This window comes from Leptonychotes weddellii, chromosome 3 (genome assembly GCF_054177405.1).
Source record: "Leptonychotes weddellii isolate Sample4059 chromosome 3, ASM5417740v2, whole genome shotgun sequence".
Lineage (NCBI taxonomy): Eukaryota > Metazoa > Chordata > Mammalia > Carnivora > Phocidae > Leptonychotes > Leptonychotes weddellii.
Window position 1 is genome coordinate 7,797,455 of NC_138371.1, and position 22,201 is coordinate 7,819,655.

The 22,201-nt window shown below is 53.8% G+C and overlaps 1 protein-coding gene across 2 annotated transcripts; it reads right to left on the minus strand.

Annotated features, from left to right (window-relative positions):
- Positions 1-5,199: 5,199 nt before the first annotated feature.
- ITM2C (integral membrane protein 2C) lies at positions 5,200-18,693 on the minus strand. Of its 2 annotated transcripts, XM_006746218.3 has the most exons (6): positions 18,490-18,690; positions 10,867-11,007; positions 8,918-9,106; positions 7,610-7,720; positions 6,924-7,074; positions 5,200-6,428 (listed from the first exon to the last, which is right to left on the minus strand). In XM_006746218.3, exons 1-6 carry the CDS (start codon positions 18,601-18,603, stop codon positions 6,337-6,339), a joined length of 798 nt encoding a protein of 265 aa, XP_006746281.1. In that variant the 5' UTR covers positions 18,604-18,690; the 3' UTR covers positions 5,200-6,336. The 2 variants fall into 2 exon arrangements, with proteins under 2 accessions (XP_006746281.1, XP_081669546.1); XM_081813420.1 differs by lacking the exon at positions 6,924-7,074 and having other exon boundaries at positions 18,490-18,693.
- Between the last annotated feature and the right edge of the window lie 3,508 nt (positions 18,694-22,201).

A 22,201-nucleotide genomic window follows, 5' to 3' on the forward strand; every position in this document is an offset into this window, starting at 1 on the left:
CTGCCATTATTGATACAAGAGGGCTTGTCCACACTTGAGAAGACTGGGTATTATTAAACCGAAACAAAACAAAACCATAAAACCAATCTCCCCAACTCATTCTATAAGACTAGCGGACCATTAACACTAGAGCCTGACAAGGAGAGCGTGAGAAAGGAAAATTACAGGTCAGCCTGACTAATGAACATATATCAATAACTCCTAAATGAAATATTACCAAACAGAATCTAATAGTGTAGAAATAGGATAATACGTTATGACTAAACCAGTTACTAATGTTATACACCACATTAACAAATTAAAAGAGGAAAGATACATGATCATATTGGTAAGGGCAGAAAATAATATTTGATAAAAGAATTCAACATATATCCTGATTAAAAATGCAAACTAACTGGCGACTGGCCAGTTAGCTCAGTTGGTTAGAGGGTGGTGCTGATAAAAATGCAAACTAGGAATTGAGGACGACTTCTTCAATTAACTTCAAAAAGAGTATTCTCCCAATATAGCTAAAACGGTGCTCAAGATGAATTCCCTTTAAGAATCAAGAACAAATAAGATTTATGACCATTACCATGATACCAGAGCTCCTACTCAGTGAGGCAGGATAAGAAAAACAAATGTTTTAATTATTTGAATGGAAGAAACAAAACCTATTCATAATCAATACAGGGCCTATGTAGAAAGTACAAAAGAATCCTCAGATAATGTCTTAGAACAAGGAAGACAGCTGCACAAGTTCATTGGATCAATACTCAAAATACTCAAAAATAAATTACATTTCTGTGCATTAGTGACAAAGAGGTATAATTACTATAACAACAAATATAAGAGACTCAGGAATCAATCTAATGAAAGATCTGCAAGACTTCTGAGAAAAGTATAAAGTTGTATTGGAAGAGATAGAAGATCAAATAAATTTGTCAAGTGTCATGTTCATAGATCAGGACACTCAGTATCATAACAATCTCAATTCTCCCCAAGTGGATATATAGGCTCAATACAAGTCCATTAAAACCTCAACAGAACATTTCATAGAACTTGATAAATTGGGGGCGCCTGGGTGGCTCAGTCGTTAAGCCTTCGGCTCGGGTCATGGTCCCAGGGTCCTGGGATCAAGCCCCGCATCGGGCTCTCTGCTCGGCGGGAGGCCTGCTTCTCCCTCCCCCACTCCCCCTGCTTGTGTTCCCTCTCTCGCTGTGTCTCTGTCAAATAAATAAATCAAATCTTTAAAAAAAAAAAAAAAGAACTAGGTAAGTTGTTTCTAAAACGCATATGAAAAGAAAGGGCTGAGAATAGGCATGGCGCTGCTGGAGAAAATCAAGGTAGGAGACTTGCACTCCCAGATATCTGGACTTTTTTTTTTAAGATTTTATTTATTTATTTGATCAAGAGATAGAGAGAGAGCATAAGTAGGCAGAGCGGCAGGCAGAGGGAGAGGGAGAAGCAGAGGGGAGTCCGATGCGGGGCTCGATCTCAGGACCCTGGGATCACGACCTGAGCCGAGGGCAGGCCACTTAACCGACTGAGCCACCCACTTTTTAAAAGTGTGATTATGGTCCAAAGGATAGACCTAATAGGACAGAACAGAAAGCCCAGAAATAGACCTTACACATAGGGAAACTTGATCATTGTAGACACTGTAGACATTGTAGACAGTGGGGAAAAGAAAACAACAAAAACAGAACAAATGGTTATCCCTACCTCACACCATACCAGGGAATAACTTCCAGGGAATATTTAAATGTAATATACAACACATTAGAAGGATTATAAAATAATCCTTAAGGATTAGAAGAAAATATAAGATAAAGTCTCTTCAGTGTTGGGATAGGAAGGATTTCTGAAACAAGTACAATAAGCCAAAATCATAAAGAAAAAGATGGATGAATTTGACTACATTAAAACCAATAATTTCTGTTCATCAAAGAAACAACAAAGAAAGTGAGAAAGACAAGTCATAAATTTGGGTAAGATACTTGCCATACACCAGTGACAAAACACAAAGATTAGAAAAGATACATAAATATATAAAGAACTCCTACAAGTCAATAAGAAGAAAACAAAGCATCCAATAGAAAAATAGGCCAAAGAACACAAAAAAGGCATTATTTATTTATTTTTAAAGATTTATTTATTTGTATGTATGAGAGAGATAGAGCGAGAGAGACTGCATGTGTGAGTGGGGGGAGGGGCAGAAGGAGAAAATCCTCAAACAGACTCCTTGCTTAGCGTGGGCCTCGATCCCAGATCCCAGGAGTTGAACCCAGATCATGACCTGAACCGAAATCAAGAGTCAGATGCTTAACTGACTGAGCCACTCAGGTGCCCCAAGAACACCAACAGGCATTTTATAGAAAAGGAAATTTGAGGGTCCAATACACATACGAAACTTGTCCCACTTTCCTAGTAATCAGGAAAGTGAAAATGAAAACCATCATGAAATACCATTTTACCCTCAGTCCATTGGCAAAAAAAAAAAAATCCCAAAGTTTGTTAACATTAAGTGTTGGCAAGGATGTAGAACAAGGAGAACACTTATGCAGCACAGATGGGAATGTAAATTGGTTCAATTCCTTAAAAAAAAACAATATGGCAGAATTTTGTGGGTTGAACGTTTGCTTACTTGTGACCCCATATACCACTTCCCTTGAACAGGTGCACTGGACGCCTTGTAAAAGAGATGTTTTTTTTTTTTTTTTTTAAAGATTTTATTTATTGAGAGAGAGAAACTGAGAGAGCACATAAGAGGGGGGAGAGTCGGGAGGGTCAGAGGGAGAAGCAGACTCCCCACCGAGCAGGGAGCCCGATGCGGGACTCCAGGATCATGACCTGAGCCGAAGGCAGTTGCTTAACCGACTGAGCCACCCAGGCGCCCCAAAAGAGATGTTCTTTAAAGCATTGTTTCAATGGTAAAAAATTGGAAAGAACCCAAATGCTCATTGTGAGGAGGATGGGTAGGTAGTTAAATTGCATATTCACATAATAGGCTGATATACAGCGGTATAAATGAATTAAATAATATAGGCATTAACATGGATGACTCTTAGAAATAAAATATGGGAAGAGCCAAGTCAGAGAATAAGGCATATATTTTATGACTTTTTAATAATGTTCACATCCAGGTAAAACTACACTAGGAGTTCATAAGTATGTGGTAGAATTATAAAGCAAAGCAGAGAAACTCAGAATAGGCATTATTAATTAGCCTGGATTGACTAATCAATATAAAGAGATTGGCTAACGTGGAAAATTGACATATTTTCGTGGTTGTCTTTAGACCTAAGAATAGATGTTCCCTTAATGTCCTGCACAGGATAAGAAGGGGAAGAGTATGGAGGGGACGGGATGGGATATTGGGGGGGGGGTGTCTCCGAACATGGGAGCCAACATTCCCTGCATCCCTGCGCATGAACGCTTCTCCCACCATCTAGAGGTGGTCTACTTCCCTTCCACTTAAGTCAGGGCTGGTTTTGTGACTTGCTTTGACCAACAATGCAATGAAAGAACGTTCTGGAACTTTGGATTCCAGGCCTTAAGAGGTCTAAAGCCTCTGGCTTCCTCTGGCTGGGGCTTGGTTGCCAAACTCTAAGGAAGGCCAGGGTATTGGTTGGAGGCCGTGCTGAGTGAGGCGTGGGAGCGGAGGGGCACCTTGGATGGGGAGTGCGGCCAAGCACCCAGCTGAATGCAAAGCGGGAGTGATCCTGAGAGCTGGCCAAACTCAGCCATCCCTGAGAACCAGGAAAAATAGTAAACTGCTGTGTGAGGCCATTAAGTCTGGGTGGTGGTTTGTTAGCAGCAAATGGAGAGGTGCATACGAGGAAATCAGCAATATTGGCAGTCTTCTGTTTCATTAGGTTGGCTGGTGGGTCTCCAAATACACACTGGTCATGAGGCTTCATCACTTACATCCTTGTGATTTATATGCAGCATTTTATATGTAGTAAATGCTTCACAGTGTGAAATATTTAATAAAAACAACTGCAACTAAACATCTTTTCACGTTTAAGCAATGACCCACTTGTATTTCCCTTACTCTGCACCGCCTGTTCAGTCTTTGCCTATTTACCCGTTGGGTTGTTCATGTTTCATGATTTGTAAGAACGTTGCCTATTGAGGAAAACAGCCCTTTCTATGTCCTAGGTTTCAAAAGCATCTCCCCCAGTTTGCCCCCCTTGTAGATCTTTTGACTTTGTAGTGTTTGGCTGTACGTAAATTCGTTTTCCTTAGTCAAGTCGTAACTGGTGGGTATCATGCTTAGGTTTTCCCTCCTCTAAGAGTCCCTTAAATCATTTCTTAAGTACTTTTATGGCTTCATATCATCCTTAAAAACTTTGGTCTATCCAGAATTAATGTTACAGGGAAGTAGGATCCAGGTTAATTTTTGTCAAAATGGCTAGCCATTATAAAGAACCCACACGTGCCCCCATTAAATTTCCTTATATTTAACACAACTTCCAGGCCCTCCACTGTCCTATTGACCTTCTCCTTTGCTACCTGTAACTCCTTAATTATGGTAGTTTATAATGCTTAATACCTGAAGGCTGTTCTTTCCCCTTCTGAGGATTTACCAGACCGTTCCCCATGTTGACTTTCCCAAAAGAACTGTGTCAAGTTAAACAATAAAGCCTATCAGTGTTTTGTGATTGCACTGCATGTAGATTGACGTCTGGGCAAGATTGCCTTTGAGAACAAGTGTGTCTGCACTAACCTGAGTCATTTACGTCCCTCACAGGATTATTGAGCCAGACCAGCTGCAAGAGCAAAGTACCCACACTCGCCCGAGGTCCCGCCTCTGGGCTCCACCCGGCCAAAGCTCCGGGCTGGCTCTCCCACCGCCTCCTTCCCTGCAGAACGCCACCCTGTGACTCATGCCAACCTCAGCTCAGATCCACCGGGATGGTTACTAATTGCCTCAAAATTGTGTGGAACACTACATTGTCCTTGTGCTTAAGGACAAGCAATAATGATGTCATCTTCCATGTGGAACTAAATGGGGTGGTTTATGGGCACCTGAAAGAAGCATGACCTTGGGCAAGTTACTTCCGGTCTCCAAACCCCTTCCTCCTCCTTCCTGTAAAAACGTGAATCTACCTGGCTCAGCGAGGTGTGAGGACTGGGGGGACACGGACCCTCCTTGGCTGAACCCGGCAACGGCCCCACCTCTGCCCACCCCTCCCCGCTGCTCCTAAGTCCAAGTCAGAAGTCAAAGATTTTTATTGTTCTACAGACACTTCTGAAAAGGGATCTAGTTGAGAAAATATACAAAGCATTTAAGAGTTTCATTTCCAGAGCGCACCTAAGTCTGACGGAGGCGTCGAAACCTCCTCTTCAAGGCTCAGGGCTGAGAACGGTTAGCATATTGAATGATCAGTAAAAACATGCAAAAGTGAGAAGGAAAAGGAAAAAAAGGCTGCATTCCCCCAAAGCCGAGGGGGACGGAATTTCAGAACGAGGAGGCGGCAGGGTGTACAAGTACCAGGTGGCTCTCCCTTTCCCCCCACATTATCTTCTAAAACAGCTCCAAGCTTGGAGAAAGCAACGAGCCCACCCCCTTGCCTCTGCTCAGCGCTCAGCCGCGCAGGGCTGCCAGCCGACAGGGTGAGAGCGGCCCCCCTCTGTCCCATCCCTGTGGCCATGGCCGCAGGATTCCCATGCTTGTGCTCCTGGGGGGCCAGGGCCAGGGGGGCCCCGGCTCCTCCCTTCTTTGGTTCCACTCGGAGAACGATTGTGCTTGACAGACTGATCCCCACCCCTCACTCCAGGCTCCCGTTGGTGGGCTGAAGGCACTGACAAGAGCCCTGGGGGGAGCCCCAGGACCCCACCTTCCCTTGTGCTCTCTCTGGGTGGGTCCATCCCTGGGCACACTTCCCCATCCTCAGCCCAGATCTGGGAATCTGGACACGGGACTGTCCAAGGAACAAGCCTTGTGGGACTTCCCCAACTGTGCAGACATTTCTGAACACCACACCCCATCCCCTGCTGTCCCCTCGCCCAGGACCCCCACGAGCCTGGCCCCTCTGTCCAGCCCTTCCCCTGGGCTGCCAGTGCAGCTGGGGGCTGGCCCCGGTGGACCCGACTGCAGGACGGTGGTCACGGAAACCACCCCGTGGCGCCCTCCTGTCCCCCAGACCCGGGAGCTCAGAAGAGGTGGGGCCTCGAGAGGTCACGGCCCTGGTACGGGGAGGCGGGCAGGGCTAGAAAGGAACCAGGAGACACGTCACATCTATGGAAAGGTGTCCAAAGTACAAGCTAAGCGAGGGGAAGGAGGAGGGCCAGAGTGGCCAGAAGAGAAACAAGAAAGAGGGCAGGGGTGGGGCCTGGAGGGGGAGGCCCTCACACCACCCCGCAGATGAGGGTCTCCACCACGAAGGTGTTCTCGAAGTGGCGGATGGCGTTGCAGTTCTTGGCCCCTCGCTTGTTGATCCCTGGGAGGGAAGAGAGAATCTCAGTGAGGACTGTGTCCTGGCCGGGCGCTGGCTGGGCCACAGAGGCTACCAGGGGGACCTCAGGACCCTGAGAGGGGGAGGGCGCGAGGGGAGGAAGAGGTGGCCCAGGAGATGACACCCAGACTCACCCGGAGGCAGTGCACTGAAGGGGTGAGAGAGCTCAAGAGCTGGAGTCAGACGGCCCAGCTCTGGCACCTTCCCTGCTGTGTGACCTCAGGAGTTTCACTTAACCTCTCTGTCCCTCCACTTCCTCATCTCTCAAGGGGCAGCAAGAATAACGATGAGGATGACGACAACTTACAGGCTCTTGGAAGGACGTAGGGAGTGTGAACCTGGGCCTGGCCCGTGGGAAGTGCTGAGTTACCATGAGCGGCTAGTACAGCTATGGTCTGAGCTCCAGCCAGGCACAGCTGGACGGTGGCCGTGGCCTAGAGCTCAGGGCAGGGGCCCCGACGGGTGGGGCCGGCCACTCACGCCTCCGGGTGGCCCGGCGCCGCAGCCGGTAGGTGTCCTTCCCGCTGCACAGGTGGTAGATGAAGGAGCCCAGGGCCTCCTTGTCGCTGACGTGCTCCGTCACCACCATCTCCTCCTGGATAATGTACGTCTGTGGGAGGTAGGTCCCTCTCTGCGGAGGGGGCAGCCGCAGTGCAGGGTCAGCACACAGGGCTCTCCCACCTCGGGCTCCCCTGCCCGCCGCCCGCTCCCCTCACCGCTGTCCTGCTCACTCGGAGTCCCCTGCCACCTGAAGTGCCGTCCACCCCCGTCCGCCTCCCCATCCACAGCCCCCGGGGCTCGCCCATCGGACGCGCGCGGGCAGCTTCTGGTTGTGCCCTGGTGCTGCATGTGGGGGAGTGTGGTCTCCCTCCCCAAGGGGGGAGTGCTGCTGGGGGGGTTCCCTGCACTGCCAACGGGAGGGCATGGCCTCGGGGGCTAAGGAAACTGGGCTCTTCGTGAGAGAGGGAGGGAGGCAGAGCACGGTCGGGAGAAGAAAAGGAGAGGCGTTGACTCTGGGCATGGCAGAAAGAAATGGAGGAGCAGGGGCCAATCTGGGGTGCTGGGCCCAGCTGACAGCAACACCCCCACCGCAGGACCCTCCCTTGCCCCAGGCCTGGCGTCCACGGGGCGGAGCGCCGCAAGATGCCACGAGGGCTCCTGCTCACCTTCACATTCATGAGGAGCTCCCAGAAGTTTCGGGGGGGCAGCACAATGGTTGTGTTGAGCTCGATAACATAGCACTTGTCCAGGGAGATGTCATGGTAGGCGGTGAGCCCCTGAGCGGGAGGGGGGGCCGTGTCAGGCTCTGCAGGCGAGGGCCTGGCCCCTCGGGGCCCCTCGGGCCACCAGAGCCACCAGCCTGCCGTGCCAGCGTCACGCGCCCCCGATTCCTGCGCCTCGCCCCGCCCGTGTCTGCGGGAGCCTCCACGCACTACATGAAAAACACCAAGTGTCCAGCGCCTCAGCTGTTATAAAGGCCCTTCTCTGGGGTCACGGGGCTGGGGTGTGGGGAGGACAGTAATGTTCCAAGTGTGCATTTCATCACCCCTGTGAGGTCCTGTCATCCCTGCGGACAGCCTGGATCCTCAGCAGGAGATGCTCCGTCCCTGGCTCCCTGTGGGCTTCAGCGACAAGAACGTCCAGGACACAGAGCGAAGGGATCCTTCTGGAGAATCCCTAGGAAGCTCCGGGAACCAAGCACGAGGGACAGACAGCGGGGGAGTCTGTGTTTCACTAGCCTCAAAACCGTCGCTGGCCACGGAAGTGTGAAGGGTGGGGGCGCCTGGGGGGCTCAGGCGGTTAAGTGGCTGCCTTCCGCTCAGGTCATGATCTCGGGGTCCTGGGATCGAGTCCTGCAGGCTCCCTGCTCTGTGGGGAGTCCGTTTCTCCCCCTCCCGCTGCCCCTCCCCCACCCCTGCTCGTGCTCTCTCTCAAATAAATAAAATCTAAAAAAAAAAAGAAGTGCAAAGGATGGCTACCTCTGGGGAGGGGGTATGGACTGGGGGAAGGGGCACAAGGGAACCTTCTGGGGTGCTGGCAAAATTCTAAATCTCGACCTGGGTGGCACTGCATGTAGCCTCTGGCGAAATCCACCAAGCTGCACACTTAATGCACTTGATAGCAGGTGTGTTACACCTCTGGAAAACGTCAAGGAACACTGGCCTGGCCCATGATGGCCAGTGTCTGCAGCGGTCAGGTGGCCGAGGAGAAAATCCACCATGGCTGGTTCCCGTTCAGTGATAAACACTGTCTCTATAACAAAAGCAGGGTCTTCAAAATCCTGAGCAACCTAACCCGCCGCCGTCTACTTCCCATACTTGCCATCACACAGTACATACTCAAAGGAGGTACTAGGGACACTGGCCTTCTCCTTTCGCTCCTGTTCTCCTTTCTCATGACCCCTGGTGGAAGGGGGGCTCTGGGTCCTCAGGACACCCTTCCACCACTCCTGCCCCAGCCCCGGCCGGCCTCACCCGCTGGAAGTCATGAATGATGTCTGCGGGGTCACCGCCGCCGAACTGGGGCACTGGCACATTGATGCGCTCATAGTTCTCTTCGAGGTAGATCTTCACGTCCTCCTCCAGCTCCATCCGCGTGCGGACCTGGGAGGACAGGGAGTCCTCGTAGAGAACCCCACAGTGGAAGAAGTTGTCTCGGGCCAGCTGGCGGGGGGGGCGGAGCAGGAGGGAGAGACAGACCGGTCACACAGCGCCCTCGGCACAGCCACCCTGCCGACCCCACCGCGCCACGATCCCAGGACCTTGGCAAGCGGGAAGGGTGGGGCAATGAAACCCATTTCGCAGACGGAGAAACTGAGAAACATGGAGAGTCAGGGAGAGGGAGGGTGAGCCGGCTCTGCCGGGTCCGAGGTGGACAACTTCCTTGGCTGTCAGGGGCAAACACAGGAGCCCCGGATTGAACTGTGGGTCCCCGTGGGGTGCCCAGGAGGTAGCTCTGTGTCCAACCTCACACAGGTCCCACCGCCTTCCCTGGACCCCGGGCCCCTTGAGCAGTCCTGACAAACACTGAGCCCCTATGTGAACAGCCAGCCAAATCGCCCCCTCATCAAGGGTGGGGAGGCGTGTGACATGACTGAGGCCAAGTGGCTGAGCACGTGGACCAGTGTGCCCACCTTGTCCCTCTCCAGGGGCCCCCAGATCTGTGCGCAGACTACTGGCCTGCCATCAGCAGAATGGCCCTTTCTCTGTTTTCGTGTGAGCTCTCCCAGGGGGATGAATCATCACACATGAATCATACTGTCCAGGGCACAGACTCGGAGGCTGCTCTGAGGTGCCCCCATTTCCCAGCAAGTGGGGTGGGGTGAGGAGCCCCAGGAGAGCACAAGTTGGGGCTGGGAACAGAGGGGACCAGGAGCTAGAGCAGGAGGGTCCTAGGGTGCTCAGGAAGGGCCCGCGGGAGGAGGAAGATGGGGAAGAGGTGGGGGGACATGCCAAACAAAAGGGAAGTCGGCAGGTGTGTGGGAGCTGAGGATTCCAGGGAAAAGTCACATGGAACACAAAAACTCTTCAGTAATTTCCATCACGGAAAAAACGAAGTAACAAAGTTAAAACCATTGCTTGAGGGTGGGAAGAGGTCACTTGGTCGCACATGACTGGCAATTCCCAGCTTTTCTGTCACTCTGAAATTCCCTGTGCATTGCACTTAAAAATTATTCTTTTGAGCTTTAACTGAACTACCTTGGTGGCACCGTCTCCCGCCCTAGGTCTGGACTGATCACAAGGTCACCGTGACCATGACCAGTTCTCCCGCCCAGCTGCAGGCCCCGACTGGCTGTGTGAGTACTTAACCCGGGGTGCCAGCATGGGTGGAGGCCACCCCTTGCAGGAGGAGGTGTTGGTGGGTCTGTCCATTAACCCACGGTCTACCTTCCTTGTTTTATAATCCAAATAAACGTCCAAGGAACGCAAGTCCTTAAAGCATGACCCCTGGGCACAGGGTCCGGCTCTGGAGGGATCACAGAGTTCCGATTTCTGCTGGATCTGGGTTTCTGGTGAAAACCCTCCAGGGTGACAGTGTGGGAAGGGGCCACGGATTCCCATCCCGGGTCCCCCACTGCTAACTGTGCTCCTGGGAGAGTTCCCGGTTGGGCGTCAGCTGGGTCTGAAGGCAGGTGAGGGCAGTCTGCCAGGGTCCGTGGGAGTCAGAAGACGGGGCCCTGCTCCCCCCTCCAGGCAAGGGGCCGGGTGGGCTGGCGCATGCCCAGGGAGGCCCCATGGAGGGAGCATGCAGGGTTTCTGGGCTTGGCTGGGCACCCACTCCCACCCAGGGGCAGGTCACCTGCCGCCCCTCCCCTCACAAGCCCCAAGCACCTAGCTCTCAGCTGCTCCTGCCACCTCCCTGCAAGCCCCTCTAAACAGCACCTTTCCCTGAGCGCTGTGCCTCCCTCCCCGAATGGCCTCACCTGTGCGAGGAAGAAGTATCTGTAGATGTAGACGGAGGCGAACACGAGGCCCATGAGCAACACGACCATGCCCATCGACAGGTAGCACACGCCGCCCACGGAGCCCCCCTTCTTGTAGCGCTGCGGGGGGGCCCGCTCCTCCTGTGGATTACAGGGCCGGCTCAGCCAGATGGTGATCCCGTACCTCCCAGAAGCCTCCCGTCCCTTTCTCAAAGGAGACCTCACCCTGCTGGTGGGGACTGAGCCTTGGGACAAGGCGGGGGGCACGATGGGGACACACAGCATCATGCCCTGCCAGGGCCTCCCCAGTCTCCTCCCAGGTAAAGATAAACTGAGACCCACATTGAAGCCACGCAGAATGATCCCCTGGGATCAGGCAGGCCCATCTAGATCACCCAGGCCTTTCGTCCTCTTCATTATCCCAGCTGTGACCACAGTGTCACCCTCTTAAACATAGAATGGGGGAAGCAGAGACATAGCCTTAATAATTGCACCAGACCCAGGAACCTGCAGGAATTGGGGTGCACTGGGGAGTTGCTGCTCTGGGCAATGGGGAGCCAGGGAAGGCTTCGGATCCACCCAAACGCGGCAGTGCACAGGGTGGACAGGAACCGGGGCAGTGGGAGGTGGCTTCTGGGCTCCACCAGGAAGGCTGTGGCAGGGTATGGTCACTGGCTGAGGGAGACGGAGGTCCCAGGAAGCCCACGGGGTCTGGGCACGGTGCTGGTCTCCCTCCGGCCAGGCAGCCCTGAGCCTGCGATCCCCGCTGGGCACAGCTCCGCCTGCCAGGGGGGCAGCTATGGCCCCACACTGGCATCTGGCCAGCAGCATCAAGCAGGCTCTCGGGAGTAGAGCCTGAAGGGTGAAGTCTGGAGGCTTCCGGAAGCCGGGGCGCTTCTGCCAGGAGGGAGACGTGGCCACGGAGGCAGTTGCTGCCGTCAAAGAGGCCAGGGCAGGAGGCTCCTGGAAAAAATCTGCTCTGGGGAGCCAGACGGGCTCACGGCAGTAACCTTGGGGCTGCCAAGCAGCAGTAAGTCAAACGGACCTTACTCCCAGCACACGTCTGGGCTGGTGGACCACGGTGTGTGTGTCGATCTCAGTAACACTGCTTGACCCGGAGCTCCGGCCTGAGAGTGTCATGATTCAGGATCTTCAGGAGCTGGGTGACCTGGGCCATCTCTCATGTCTGTGCGTGCCCCCCTCCCCCGCCCGAACCCAGGCCCTCACCTATCCTGGGAGCTGTTGCAGGAGCACAGGTCTGCTTCTGCCACCACTGTCCCCATTCAATCCCTCCTCCATGGGGTCCAGATACAGTCAGGATGAGGGCAGAGTCCAGTCCCAAAGACCCCGCAGCCTCCAGGAGCTGAGGCAGTGTGGGGCAAGGGAAGGAGCTCCAGCCTGGAAGCCAGAAGCTTCTCACTCCACATATGCCACGAACTGCCTGCTTAGCCCGCTTTGTGCCATGTGTCCTCTCTCCCTTTACCCTGCGGGCTGGGGACCCAGCTCAGGTCCAAGTTACCTTGGACAGATAGGCCCTTATCTCAGCACGGTGGGCCTGGCCTCGGGGTGGGGCATGGGGCCCAGGCCTCGGGGAGCAATGGGGAGTACCATCAGAGAGGCAAATGCCTCCCTGCTTGGGGCTCTCCCACTCACCCACACCCAGGAAAAGGACAAAAGCCCCTGGAGGCCCCTCCCCTTCCCTGGGCACATCTGTCACCAGACCAGCTAGCCCCCAGCCTCTGCACCATGGGACAGAGAGGTGCCCTGGCCCATCCTGCTCCCCAACACCCCCGCGTGCCCTCCAGGGAGCTTACCTGGCAGGGATGGGAGGCCAAACCCATTGCCTCAAACTCACCAGCTGAGTGCTGGGGCTCCCACCAACCCAGCCCTGCTGCGGGGGGCTTGTGATCAAGACCAGAGAGGCACCCACCTGGCTGGCATCTGCTCAGCACCTTGGGGTTCCCTAACCAAGGTCCCACGGGGACAGCTGCTGTCACGGGGGGGCCCAGAAGGAGCAAGCCACCCAGGGGCTCCTGCAGATGAGGTGGTGGCCTTTCTGCTCCTCCAGAGTCCCGAGTGGGCCCCAAAGAACCATGGCTGACCTGGGAGACAGGCCAGGCTGCCTGCACCAGCCTCGGATCCTGCCCCTGGGGTGGGACATTTGAGTGCAATGGGGTGAGCGGTCACTGGAAGTTGAGAGGGGCCCCAGCAGGGACTAGGATCCCTGCAAGGGGAGCATTGCAACCCCACCCCCCAGCTTCTCTCTGGAAATGTGAAGACGCAGGGATTAAAGGAGACAAAGAACCTGAAAGCCCTTTGTCAAGGATGAAGTGCTAGATAAAAATAGCAGATCTTTCTCAGCTGAGCTTCTCCTTTGCAGGGCCAAGGCCCTGGACAGCTGCTGAGGTTGCACACTGGCCATGCTTTCGCTCCTGCATTCACGAAAACCAGAGAGGCAAGCTTGTGAGAACTGTTTTTAAAAAGAACAAAACAAAACAAAGTCAATGGGCCACAAGCGAGAGAGCCTCAGTGCCTGCTCCTCAGCTGAAGTTCACAGACAAGGAGGCCTCTGGTTTTTAAGGCGGTTTTAATGCGGCCTTTCTGCTTCTGGCTGGGGGAGGTGTTTTTAAGGGCCTGGGGAGGGGGTGGGCATGGGGGTGGCTATGTGGCTGAGGAGAAAACGGCCTCCAGGGCGCCCCCTGGATACCACCCTGCGTGCTTACTCTGTGGGGGTCACTAGGAAGGCTGAGGATCCCCCACCTGTCCTAGATGTGCAGTGGACATGCCCCTCACGCGTCTGAGGCTAACACAGCTCCCGATCCCACCCCCCTCCCGATCTGAGGCTCAGCTACCCTGCTCCCCTCCCCTGCCTGCGCCCTGCTGGAAGGCAAAGCAGGACGGGAGCTTGCCAGGAGGCAGACGGGGAGCCATGGATGTTCCTGCTTCGAGACAAAAGGGACTTCAGACACCAAGCCCCACACAGGACAGAGGGCCCCTCAATCCTGCCCGGAAGCTGTCACTGCTTACTGGGCCCCACACCACCCAACAGAGAACCTGGGGATTCCTGGCTGTCCGTGGAGAAGCCTGCTTCCTGAGACCCCCCCCCAGATGCTTCCCTTGTCATGCTGGAGACCCAGGGAAATGCCACCCCCCCCACATGGAGCAGCCAGGCCTTTGGGGGGGCTTCCATTTAGAAAGTAGAAAAACACTGCCTACTGTTTCCAAGGCAACTGGGCTTTCTGAGCAAAGTGCCTCGCTGAGCACTCGTGTGGGGCACGTGAGCCGGCCGGCCGGGGCCGAGAGGGGCCTGGGCCTCCCCTACCCGCTGCACTGAGGCCCGCAATGGCTCATTAAACGGGTTAGCAAAGCCAGGGCCACAGCGGTCAAGGGGAGCCCAGCCAACTGGAGCATTAACTCAGCGGACTCCCACGGCTCCTGGGGAGCCCCCCAGCTACAGTTCCTCAGTAACAATGTCCAAATTAACTACAAGCGGATTAAACTACAATTGCAGGCTGCTGGGAGGAGGTTGGCAGGGAGCCAGAAATGCACTTGCTGCAGCCCAGGCTGACAGCTGGAGGAGGAGGGGTTCTTGCCTGGCCCTCCTGGGCTTCATTCCCCCTCAGCATCTCGCTTTTGCAGGCTGCAGACCAGGTTCAAGGTCACTGATGGGTTGTGTGAGAGAGAGAGAGACAGACAGACAGCCCGAGGGGGCTGGGGGGAGTGGGCATCGGAGCACACAGAACTGGGTGAACTGTGGCCAGGTGAGGGCACAATAGGCCCAGACCGCTGGGTACGTGCCCACAGGGAGTCATGGAACCCCATTCCTGTCGTGCGGCTCGGCGTGAGCCGGTAGCTTGGGCTCACGCCGGGTGAGGAACCGCATGGATCCCCGAGAACTCCCGCACCACCCTCTGCTCTGTGTCTATTCGGTTCCTGACAGTCAAGACGAGACTCCAGAGAACAAAGGCTCCGAAGGACGAGCAGCAAAGCGGGCTGCTGGAAGAGCTCTCCTGGGGGACAAACTTGGAGAGTGTGTGTGTGTGTTGGGCGGAGGGTGGGGGGGAGCCGGGCTGCGCTTCCATGATTTTACCATAAAGTTTTTTTTCTAAGAGGAACTCAGCCTCCCTGGCAGTCGGCTGACAGCCTTGAAACATGCAAGGACCGGCCCAGAAGAGCGAAGAGAAAAGAGAAGGAAATAGGGAAGAGAAAAGCCACCGTGGTGTGTTCAAAAGCCCAGGCCCCCCGGGAAGGCCCAGGCCAGGCCAGGGACGGGATGCCCGGAAGTACCCCCCCCGCCCCCCGCTCTGGGGCAGGACCACCTTCCTACAAAGGTCCCTCACCGGGCCAGCGGGTACTGGGGCACTGGGGCAGAAGCACTCCATGCCCGGCCAGGTCCGCCTTCCTGGCTGGCAGGGAACCCTCCCCCAACCACTCCGGGAGACCCAGCTCCCTCCCGCCAACCAACGGCCTGAGGCCAGGACGCTGAAACTGAAATCTGATCCCCAGGTATGCAGGCTGGGGGAGGGGGCGACGCAGGAGTCATTAATCAAAGGCAAAGCCAAGGAGAAAATTAGCCAGCGCTGAAGAGAGGATGGTATTGAACATGTCTGTCTCTCTCCTCTTGCAGCCCCCCAAGCCCAACAGCAGCCCCCCAGCTCAGTCCGGTCTGCACATGCCTACACCTGGCTATGTGTGTGTGTGCGCGCATGCACGCAGGCACAGGCAGATGGAGGGGAGAGTGGAGCTGGGTGGAGAGGTGCAGGGCTGGCCGGTAGGCCTCCAAAGGGGAAGAAGGATCTAGCCAGCGCATGCCAAGAGGGGATGCTTCCCGGGCAGCCCACTTTCCAGGCTGGCTCCCCGCCAGTCGCCCATCAGCACAGGCTTCTCATTACCTCCGAGGCAAGCGCCAAGGAGAGGGTGGGCAGCTGGAGGCCCAGCTGGGCCCCCACCCCCATCCCTTCCCGGCCCACTGAGGCACTTCCTCCCAGCAGCAGGTCTGGGGACAGAATCCTCCTTGTATTTGAATTTTTGCTCAGAGGCAGGGCCCGCCATGAGGGTGCTGCGCTGCCTCCCCTGGCCCCCTGGGGCTGTGCGCAGGTGGACATTTTCATGGAACAGCCACAGGGGAGCTCACTGCTGAGGGCATTCACAGGCTCATTCCCCAAGTGGTCCTTCCAGGGCTTTATATCTGATTTGAGTCCAGTTCAGTAACCAAGGAGGGTTCTCAGGTCCCCTTCAGCCAGAAGAAACCTTCTAATAAGCTTTCCTCTGCGTCCCCATCAGCATGGGGCAAACCTCAAATGCTCTGTCTTGATAAAGGAGAAGGCAGGTCCTCCCAGTCGGGCCTGCCTGTCCACCCACCGTCTGCTTCAGTGCCCTACTAAATGGTGGCCCTCTCTCTGAATGCTTGGCACCTGCTGTGCTCACCGCCAGAGGCAGGAGAGGGGGGCTCGAGCCACACCCTGGTTATTGGACACGGGAATGTGCCCCTTGGCCAGGTGAGGGCACAACAGGCCCAGAGCAGTGAACTCTCCCCCCACCCCCCAATTCCAGTAGGCGACTAGCAGAACTGACACGGAACATCCAAAGCCCCCTCTGTATCACCTCAGGGCCTTGGGGAGCTATGATCGTTTACTGATATGCAATTCTGTCCTAGAGGTACCAGGATTTTAATCCTCCCCCTCCGTGCCAAATTAAGACAGCCAGGGGACCCTGTGCAACTAACAAGGTTTGGGAGGCAGGCTCATGGCCATTACAAACAGCACCAGGAAGATGTTGTTATTTCCATTTCACGCTGGGTGAGGGGGAAGAGAGGACGCTGGCTTTCAGCGCCAGAAGCTGGGTATCAGTTACTACCCAGGTGATGCGGGCACCTGCCATCCAGCCCCACGCCATCGGCATGGAGAATGTGCCACTCCTGTGAAATTTGGTGGACCTTCTCAGGGTTTGAATTACATCCTCCTACTGCCTGGTTGGTCCTCCCTTCTGCTGGAATCCTACAGCCCTCAGAGGCAGGGTCTGAATTCCAGGCCTGAGCTGGGGAGTAGGCCCTGGGAGAAGAAAGGGGCAAGGTCCCAGCCCTGCTCCCTCCCTGGGCTGAGAGGAGCAGAGGAAGCTGGTTCCTTGGTGAAGGGAGGAAGGAAGCTTGAAGAGACCCTTGCAAACTTTTAAAGCTGCAGACCATGGTCTTCAAATATGGAATGCCCCCTGCCCATTTAACGTTGGAGGAAGATGGAGTTGCTCTGTTTGGGGGGTGCACAGCAACCCCCAACCCAGCCCAAGTGGTCCTGGATGATGCAGTGACCACATCCGGACAGGGGAGGGCTCCTCGGTGCATTCCTCACTCAGGGTCTTTGCTCGGGATGTGACACCACCCACCTCTGAGGCCCCTCTCAAGTGCCCCCTCTTTCTCCGCCTGCACCCCCCCCAATACTCCGGGCAAGGTTGAATCTGAGCCACAAAACTTGGGGAAGGACCCTGGCGCTGAGAAAGACTCATGAGAAGCCCGCAGCGGGCAGAGAAGGGGAGTGGACAAAGACTTTGGAAGTCCAGTCTAGATGCGACCGCTTGGTGCACCCCAAGACCGCCAGAGACTAGGGCTACGTGGACGCCTTTGCCGGAGCACAATACAGCCTGGCTGGACCAGCTCTCCCTCCCCTCCCCGCCCGCCACGCGTCTTGCCCTCTCCGGGTCAGACTCCACGCAGCTCAGACAGTTTTCCACTGGCGGAAATGCCTTCTCTCCCCCCGGCCGGAGGGAAGGGGGAGGAGAGGGGAGGACGCCGGAGGGGGCGGAGTGCACCGAGGCCCGCCCCCACAAAGAGCCTCCGGGATGCGGGAGGGCACCGGAGCAGTGGGGGAGCCTCCCTGCGGGATGGAGGGAGCTGCCCAGAGCGAGAGCCCGGAGGGGAAGGAAGAGGGGAGCAGGGAGGTCCAGACGGCAGGGGGTGGGGTGAGATCTGGGCACCTGGCCTTAGAACCTCGAACCTCGAACCTCAAACCTCCAATCTCAGACATGCAGCCGGGCCGGTTCTGGTTTATTTCCATTTTCTGGTCCACCAATTCAGGTGCAGACCAGCAGCACATTCCCCGCCCCCCGCAGGCCCCCGTTTGGCCCCTCCCCCTTCGTTGGCACCGGACTCTCTCCCCCCCACCACCCTCTCCCCAGCCACTCCCCACCAATCCTGACCCATCTCCCTACTTTGGGGAAACAACGTCCAACCCTCCTCCCATCCCCCACCTGGGGCTCGACTCTCGGCCCCTCCCCCTTGATTAGAAACAGACGCATACCCCCCACCAGCATTCCTCCAACTTCTTACCGGCCCCTTTCCCGGTCTTGGGGCCAGCCGCTTAGGGCCCCTCCACTTTGGGAAGAGACCTCGAGCGCTTCCCCACCTGGGGACCAGCGACTCGGACCCCTCCCACTCTTCGGACTTTTGCTTTCGGCTGCCGCTTTAGGAGAGGACCCAAGCCCTCTCCCCACTTTCGGATGGAGGGCCCATTCCGGACCCTCACTCCCTCCGGGCACGGCTCCGGGACCCCGATGCGCCTCGAACAGTTCCCGGGGCCCTTAGGGCGCGCCTCGCCCCCCCGACTCCAGCCTAAGCCCCCTGGCCCCTCTTACCCGAGCGGGCGTCAGCAGGATCTCGGCGGCCGGGGCCGGGACCGCGGCCGACGCCTTATCGGCCTTGTCGCCCTTGATGCCGGCCACCGCGGGCTGGAAGCTGATCTTCACCATGGCTGCGCCCGGCCGCGCGTCCGCCCTGCAGCCTCTGCCCGTGCAGCCGCGATCTGGGCGACCGCCGCTCCCCGCTCGCAGGCACCGGAAGTTTGGCTGGTGTTCGCGTCCCTTTCCCTAACCCCGCCTCTAGTCCGCCCCGCCCCCCCCAACGGAGGGCCTCGGCGCCCGCCGCGCCTGCGCCCCCTTCCCGCCCCCGGGGCGCGCAGTGACCCCTGCGGGGCGCGCCGCTCCCACAGAGGGAGGGCTGAGGTTTGCCCACGCACTCTCTCAGTCAGTCACTCACTCAGTCACTCGCTCACTCCATTCATCCACCCACCATCCGTCCGTCCGTCCATCCATCCATCCATCCATCCATCCATCCATCCATCCATCCCTCCATCCAATCAGGCATGGACTCAGCCCCTTTCGCAGCCTTATCCCTTCCAGCTTCCTCGCCAAGACCAGCGTCCCCATAACACTGTCTTTGTTAAAAGTGTTTGTCCGGCAAATACAGCTTCTAGACAAATTCCTCATCTCCCCTCCCCCACTTCATACCCTCCTCTTTGGAAATGCTGCTGCCTCCACTGCACCTGCTCTCATTGCTCCCTCCCACCGGTCCTGGGCCCAGGAGGAGGCTTCAAGGCCAGGTGCCTAAGTGCCTGCATCCTGCATCCATCCACATCTCTTTCATATTCCATCATCCTTTTTCCTTCATTTTTCATTCCTGTAGAATCTTCCTGAAGGTCTCTGGGGACACGCGCTAAGGATGCTGGGAGTAGAGAAATGAGGGCAGCCTGCAGCCTCAGTTAGTGAGTGACCAGCCCTGTGGCCCGTTTCTCCCCTATCCAGGAGAGCCTAGTGTGGCAGGAAGATCTGCCAGGTGGGTGACTGGAGGCTTGGGTTCAAGACTCTGCTCCTGCAAAGTACCACTGGGATTGTGTAGGACCAGGGGCTTGTGTTACTGGAGTGTCTTTTGGCACCCAAACCCTGGATCTTTCCTTACTGTCCCTGGTCCAGACTGGACCGGGGACAACACCCAGCAGACTACACATAGCCTTGGGCTGAACACCAGCTTTTGGTTCTGCAGTTGAGTTGACTGGGGAAGGCAGGGGAGTCTGAGAGCTTGTTGAGGATAGTCGGAAGTCCTCCACTGACCCTTCCTACATGTCAGGTCTTGGGTGGCTGCCTTGAGCCCTAGGTGCCCACATCCTAGACTCTAACATCCTGGTTCAGATCTTGGATGAACCTATCAGCCTTGAGGACAGACAGCTTGAGAAGGAAGATTTAACTGATGCTAAGGCCACCACCCTAGTAAACTGGGAGAAGGAAAGGGAAGGTGGAAGAAGATGGTTTGGAGGCAGATGAATTTGGTTTGGACAAGAGCCCCTACAGGGGGCTCAATCTCACAACCCTGAGATCATGACCTGAGCCAAAATCAAGGGTTGGTCGCTTAACCCACTGAGCCACCCAGGTGCCCCCTTATTGTGGTTTTAATTTGCATTTCCCTGATGACTATGAATGTTGAGCACCTTTTCTTATGGTATTGACCATTTGTATATCTTCTTTTGTGAAATGTCTGCTCAAGTCTTTTGGTCATGTTAGAGGTTAGATTGTCTTTTTTATTGATTTGTAGGAGTTCATTGTATGAATATACATTTGTAGGAGTTCATTGTATGAATACAAGCCCTTTATCGTATATATTTATTGTGAATATTTCCTCTCAGATTGTGGTTGGTCTTTTCATTTTCTTAATTTTGTCTTATGATGAGCAGAAGTTTACAATTTTGATACAGTTTAATGTATCAATTTTTAATTTTATGGTTAGCACTTTCAGGGTTTTGTCTAAAAAATCTTTGCCCACCCTGAAATTTTGAAGATATTTTATTTAGTATGATTTCTTCTAGAAGCTTTGTAATTTTAGGCTTTACATATAGGTCTATGATCGATTTTTAGGTTTTTTTTTTTTAATGTATAGTGTAGGGTAGAAGTTAAGGTTTTGTTTTGTTTTGTTTTCTATATGGTTATCCATATAGAAATGTTCCAGACTCATTTGTTTAATGAAATGGAAGCTCCATTTTCCATTGAATTGCCTTGGCACTTTTGTCAAAATCGGTTGACAATTTATATGTTAGTTTATTTCTGGACTCTGTTCTGTTACATTCTTCTAGTTTTTTTTCTACCCTTATGCCAATTCACACTATCTTGACTGTTGTAAATTTCTAGTAAGTCTTGTAATCAGGCAGTGGAAATCTTTTTCTTCTTTCTCAAGATTATTTTGGCCCTTCTAGATCCATAAAATCTTTAGAATTGCCTTGTCAGTTTCTATAAAACAAATTGGGTTCGAGTTGAATCTAGAGATCAGTTAGGGGGAAATTGATGTCTTAATATTGAATTTAAATCCATGAACATGGCATTTCTCTCTGTTTTGTTTAGCTTGTCTTTAATTCTTCTCACCAAGTTTTGCAGATTTTAGTGCAGAGGCCTTATATATCTCTTGTTAGATTTATGCCTAAGTGTTTTATGTTTTTGATGTTATTGCATTTATTATATATGTCATCTTCCAATTCTTTACTGGTAGCATATAGACATACAATTGATTTTGGAAAATTGATCTTGTATTTTGTAAATTTAATATATTTATTTGTCACAGTATTTTTTATAGATTCCTTGGGCTTTCTAATATATATTCATGCCATCTGAGAACAAAGACAGTTTTACTCCTTTTTCTCAATCTTTATGACTTTTATTACTTTTTTTTCTAGCCTCATTGGTTAGGACTCTAGTAGTGTCGAATAAAAGTGTTAAGGGTAGATATCCTCATTTTTGTTTCTCATCTTAGGAGGGAAAATGTCCAGTCTTTCACCATGAATGTAATTTAGTTGTAGGTTTTTCATAGATGCCCTTTGTATTAGTTTACCAGGGCTGATAAACAGGCTGACACCACAACTCAGGTGGCTGAAAACAAGAGATTTATTGTTTCAAAGTTCTGGAAGCTCTAAGTCTCAAATCAAGGTTTCAGGGGCACCTGGGTGGCTCAGTCAGTTAAGCATCTGACTCTCAGTTTCGGCTCAGGTCATGATCTCATGGGTTGTGTGTTGTGGCACTGAGCCCCATGTTGGGCGCTGAGCTCAGTCTGCTTGAAGAGTCTCTTCCTCTGCCCCTCCCCCTACACATGTTTGTGCGAGTGCGTGCACACACACATACTCTCTCTCTCCCAAATAAATAAATGCATCTAAATAAATAAAATCAAATCAGGGTTTCAGTAGGGTTATGCTTCCTCTTATCCCTATAGGGGAGAATCCTTCCTTCCCTCTTCTACCTTCTGCTATTTGTTGGCAACCCTGGCATAACTTGACTTAGAGACACATCACTCCAATCTTTGCCTCCATTATCACATGGCTTTCTTCTGCCTCTGCCTCTGTTTTCACATGACACTTTCCTCTTCTTGTAAGAACACCAGAGTCATACTGGATTAGGGCCCACCATGATGACCTCATCTTAACTTGATTATATCTGAAAAGACCCTATTTCCAAATACAGTCACATGTACAGGTTGTTAGAAATTCAACACATCTTTTTGGAGGACACAACTCAACCTGTGACATCCTTAATCATA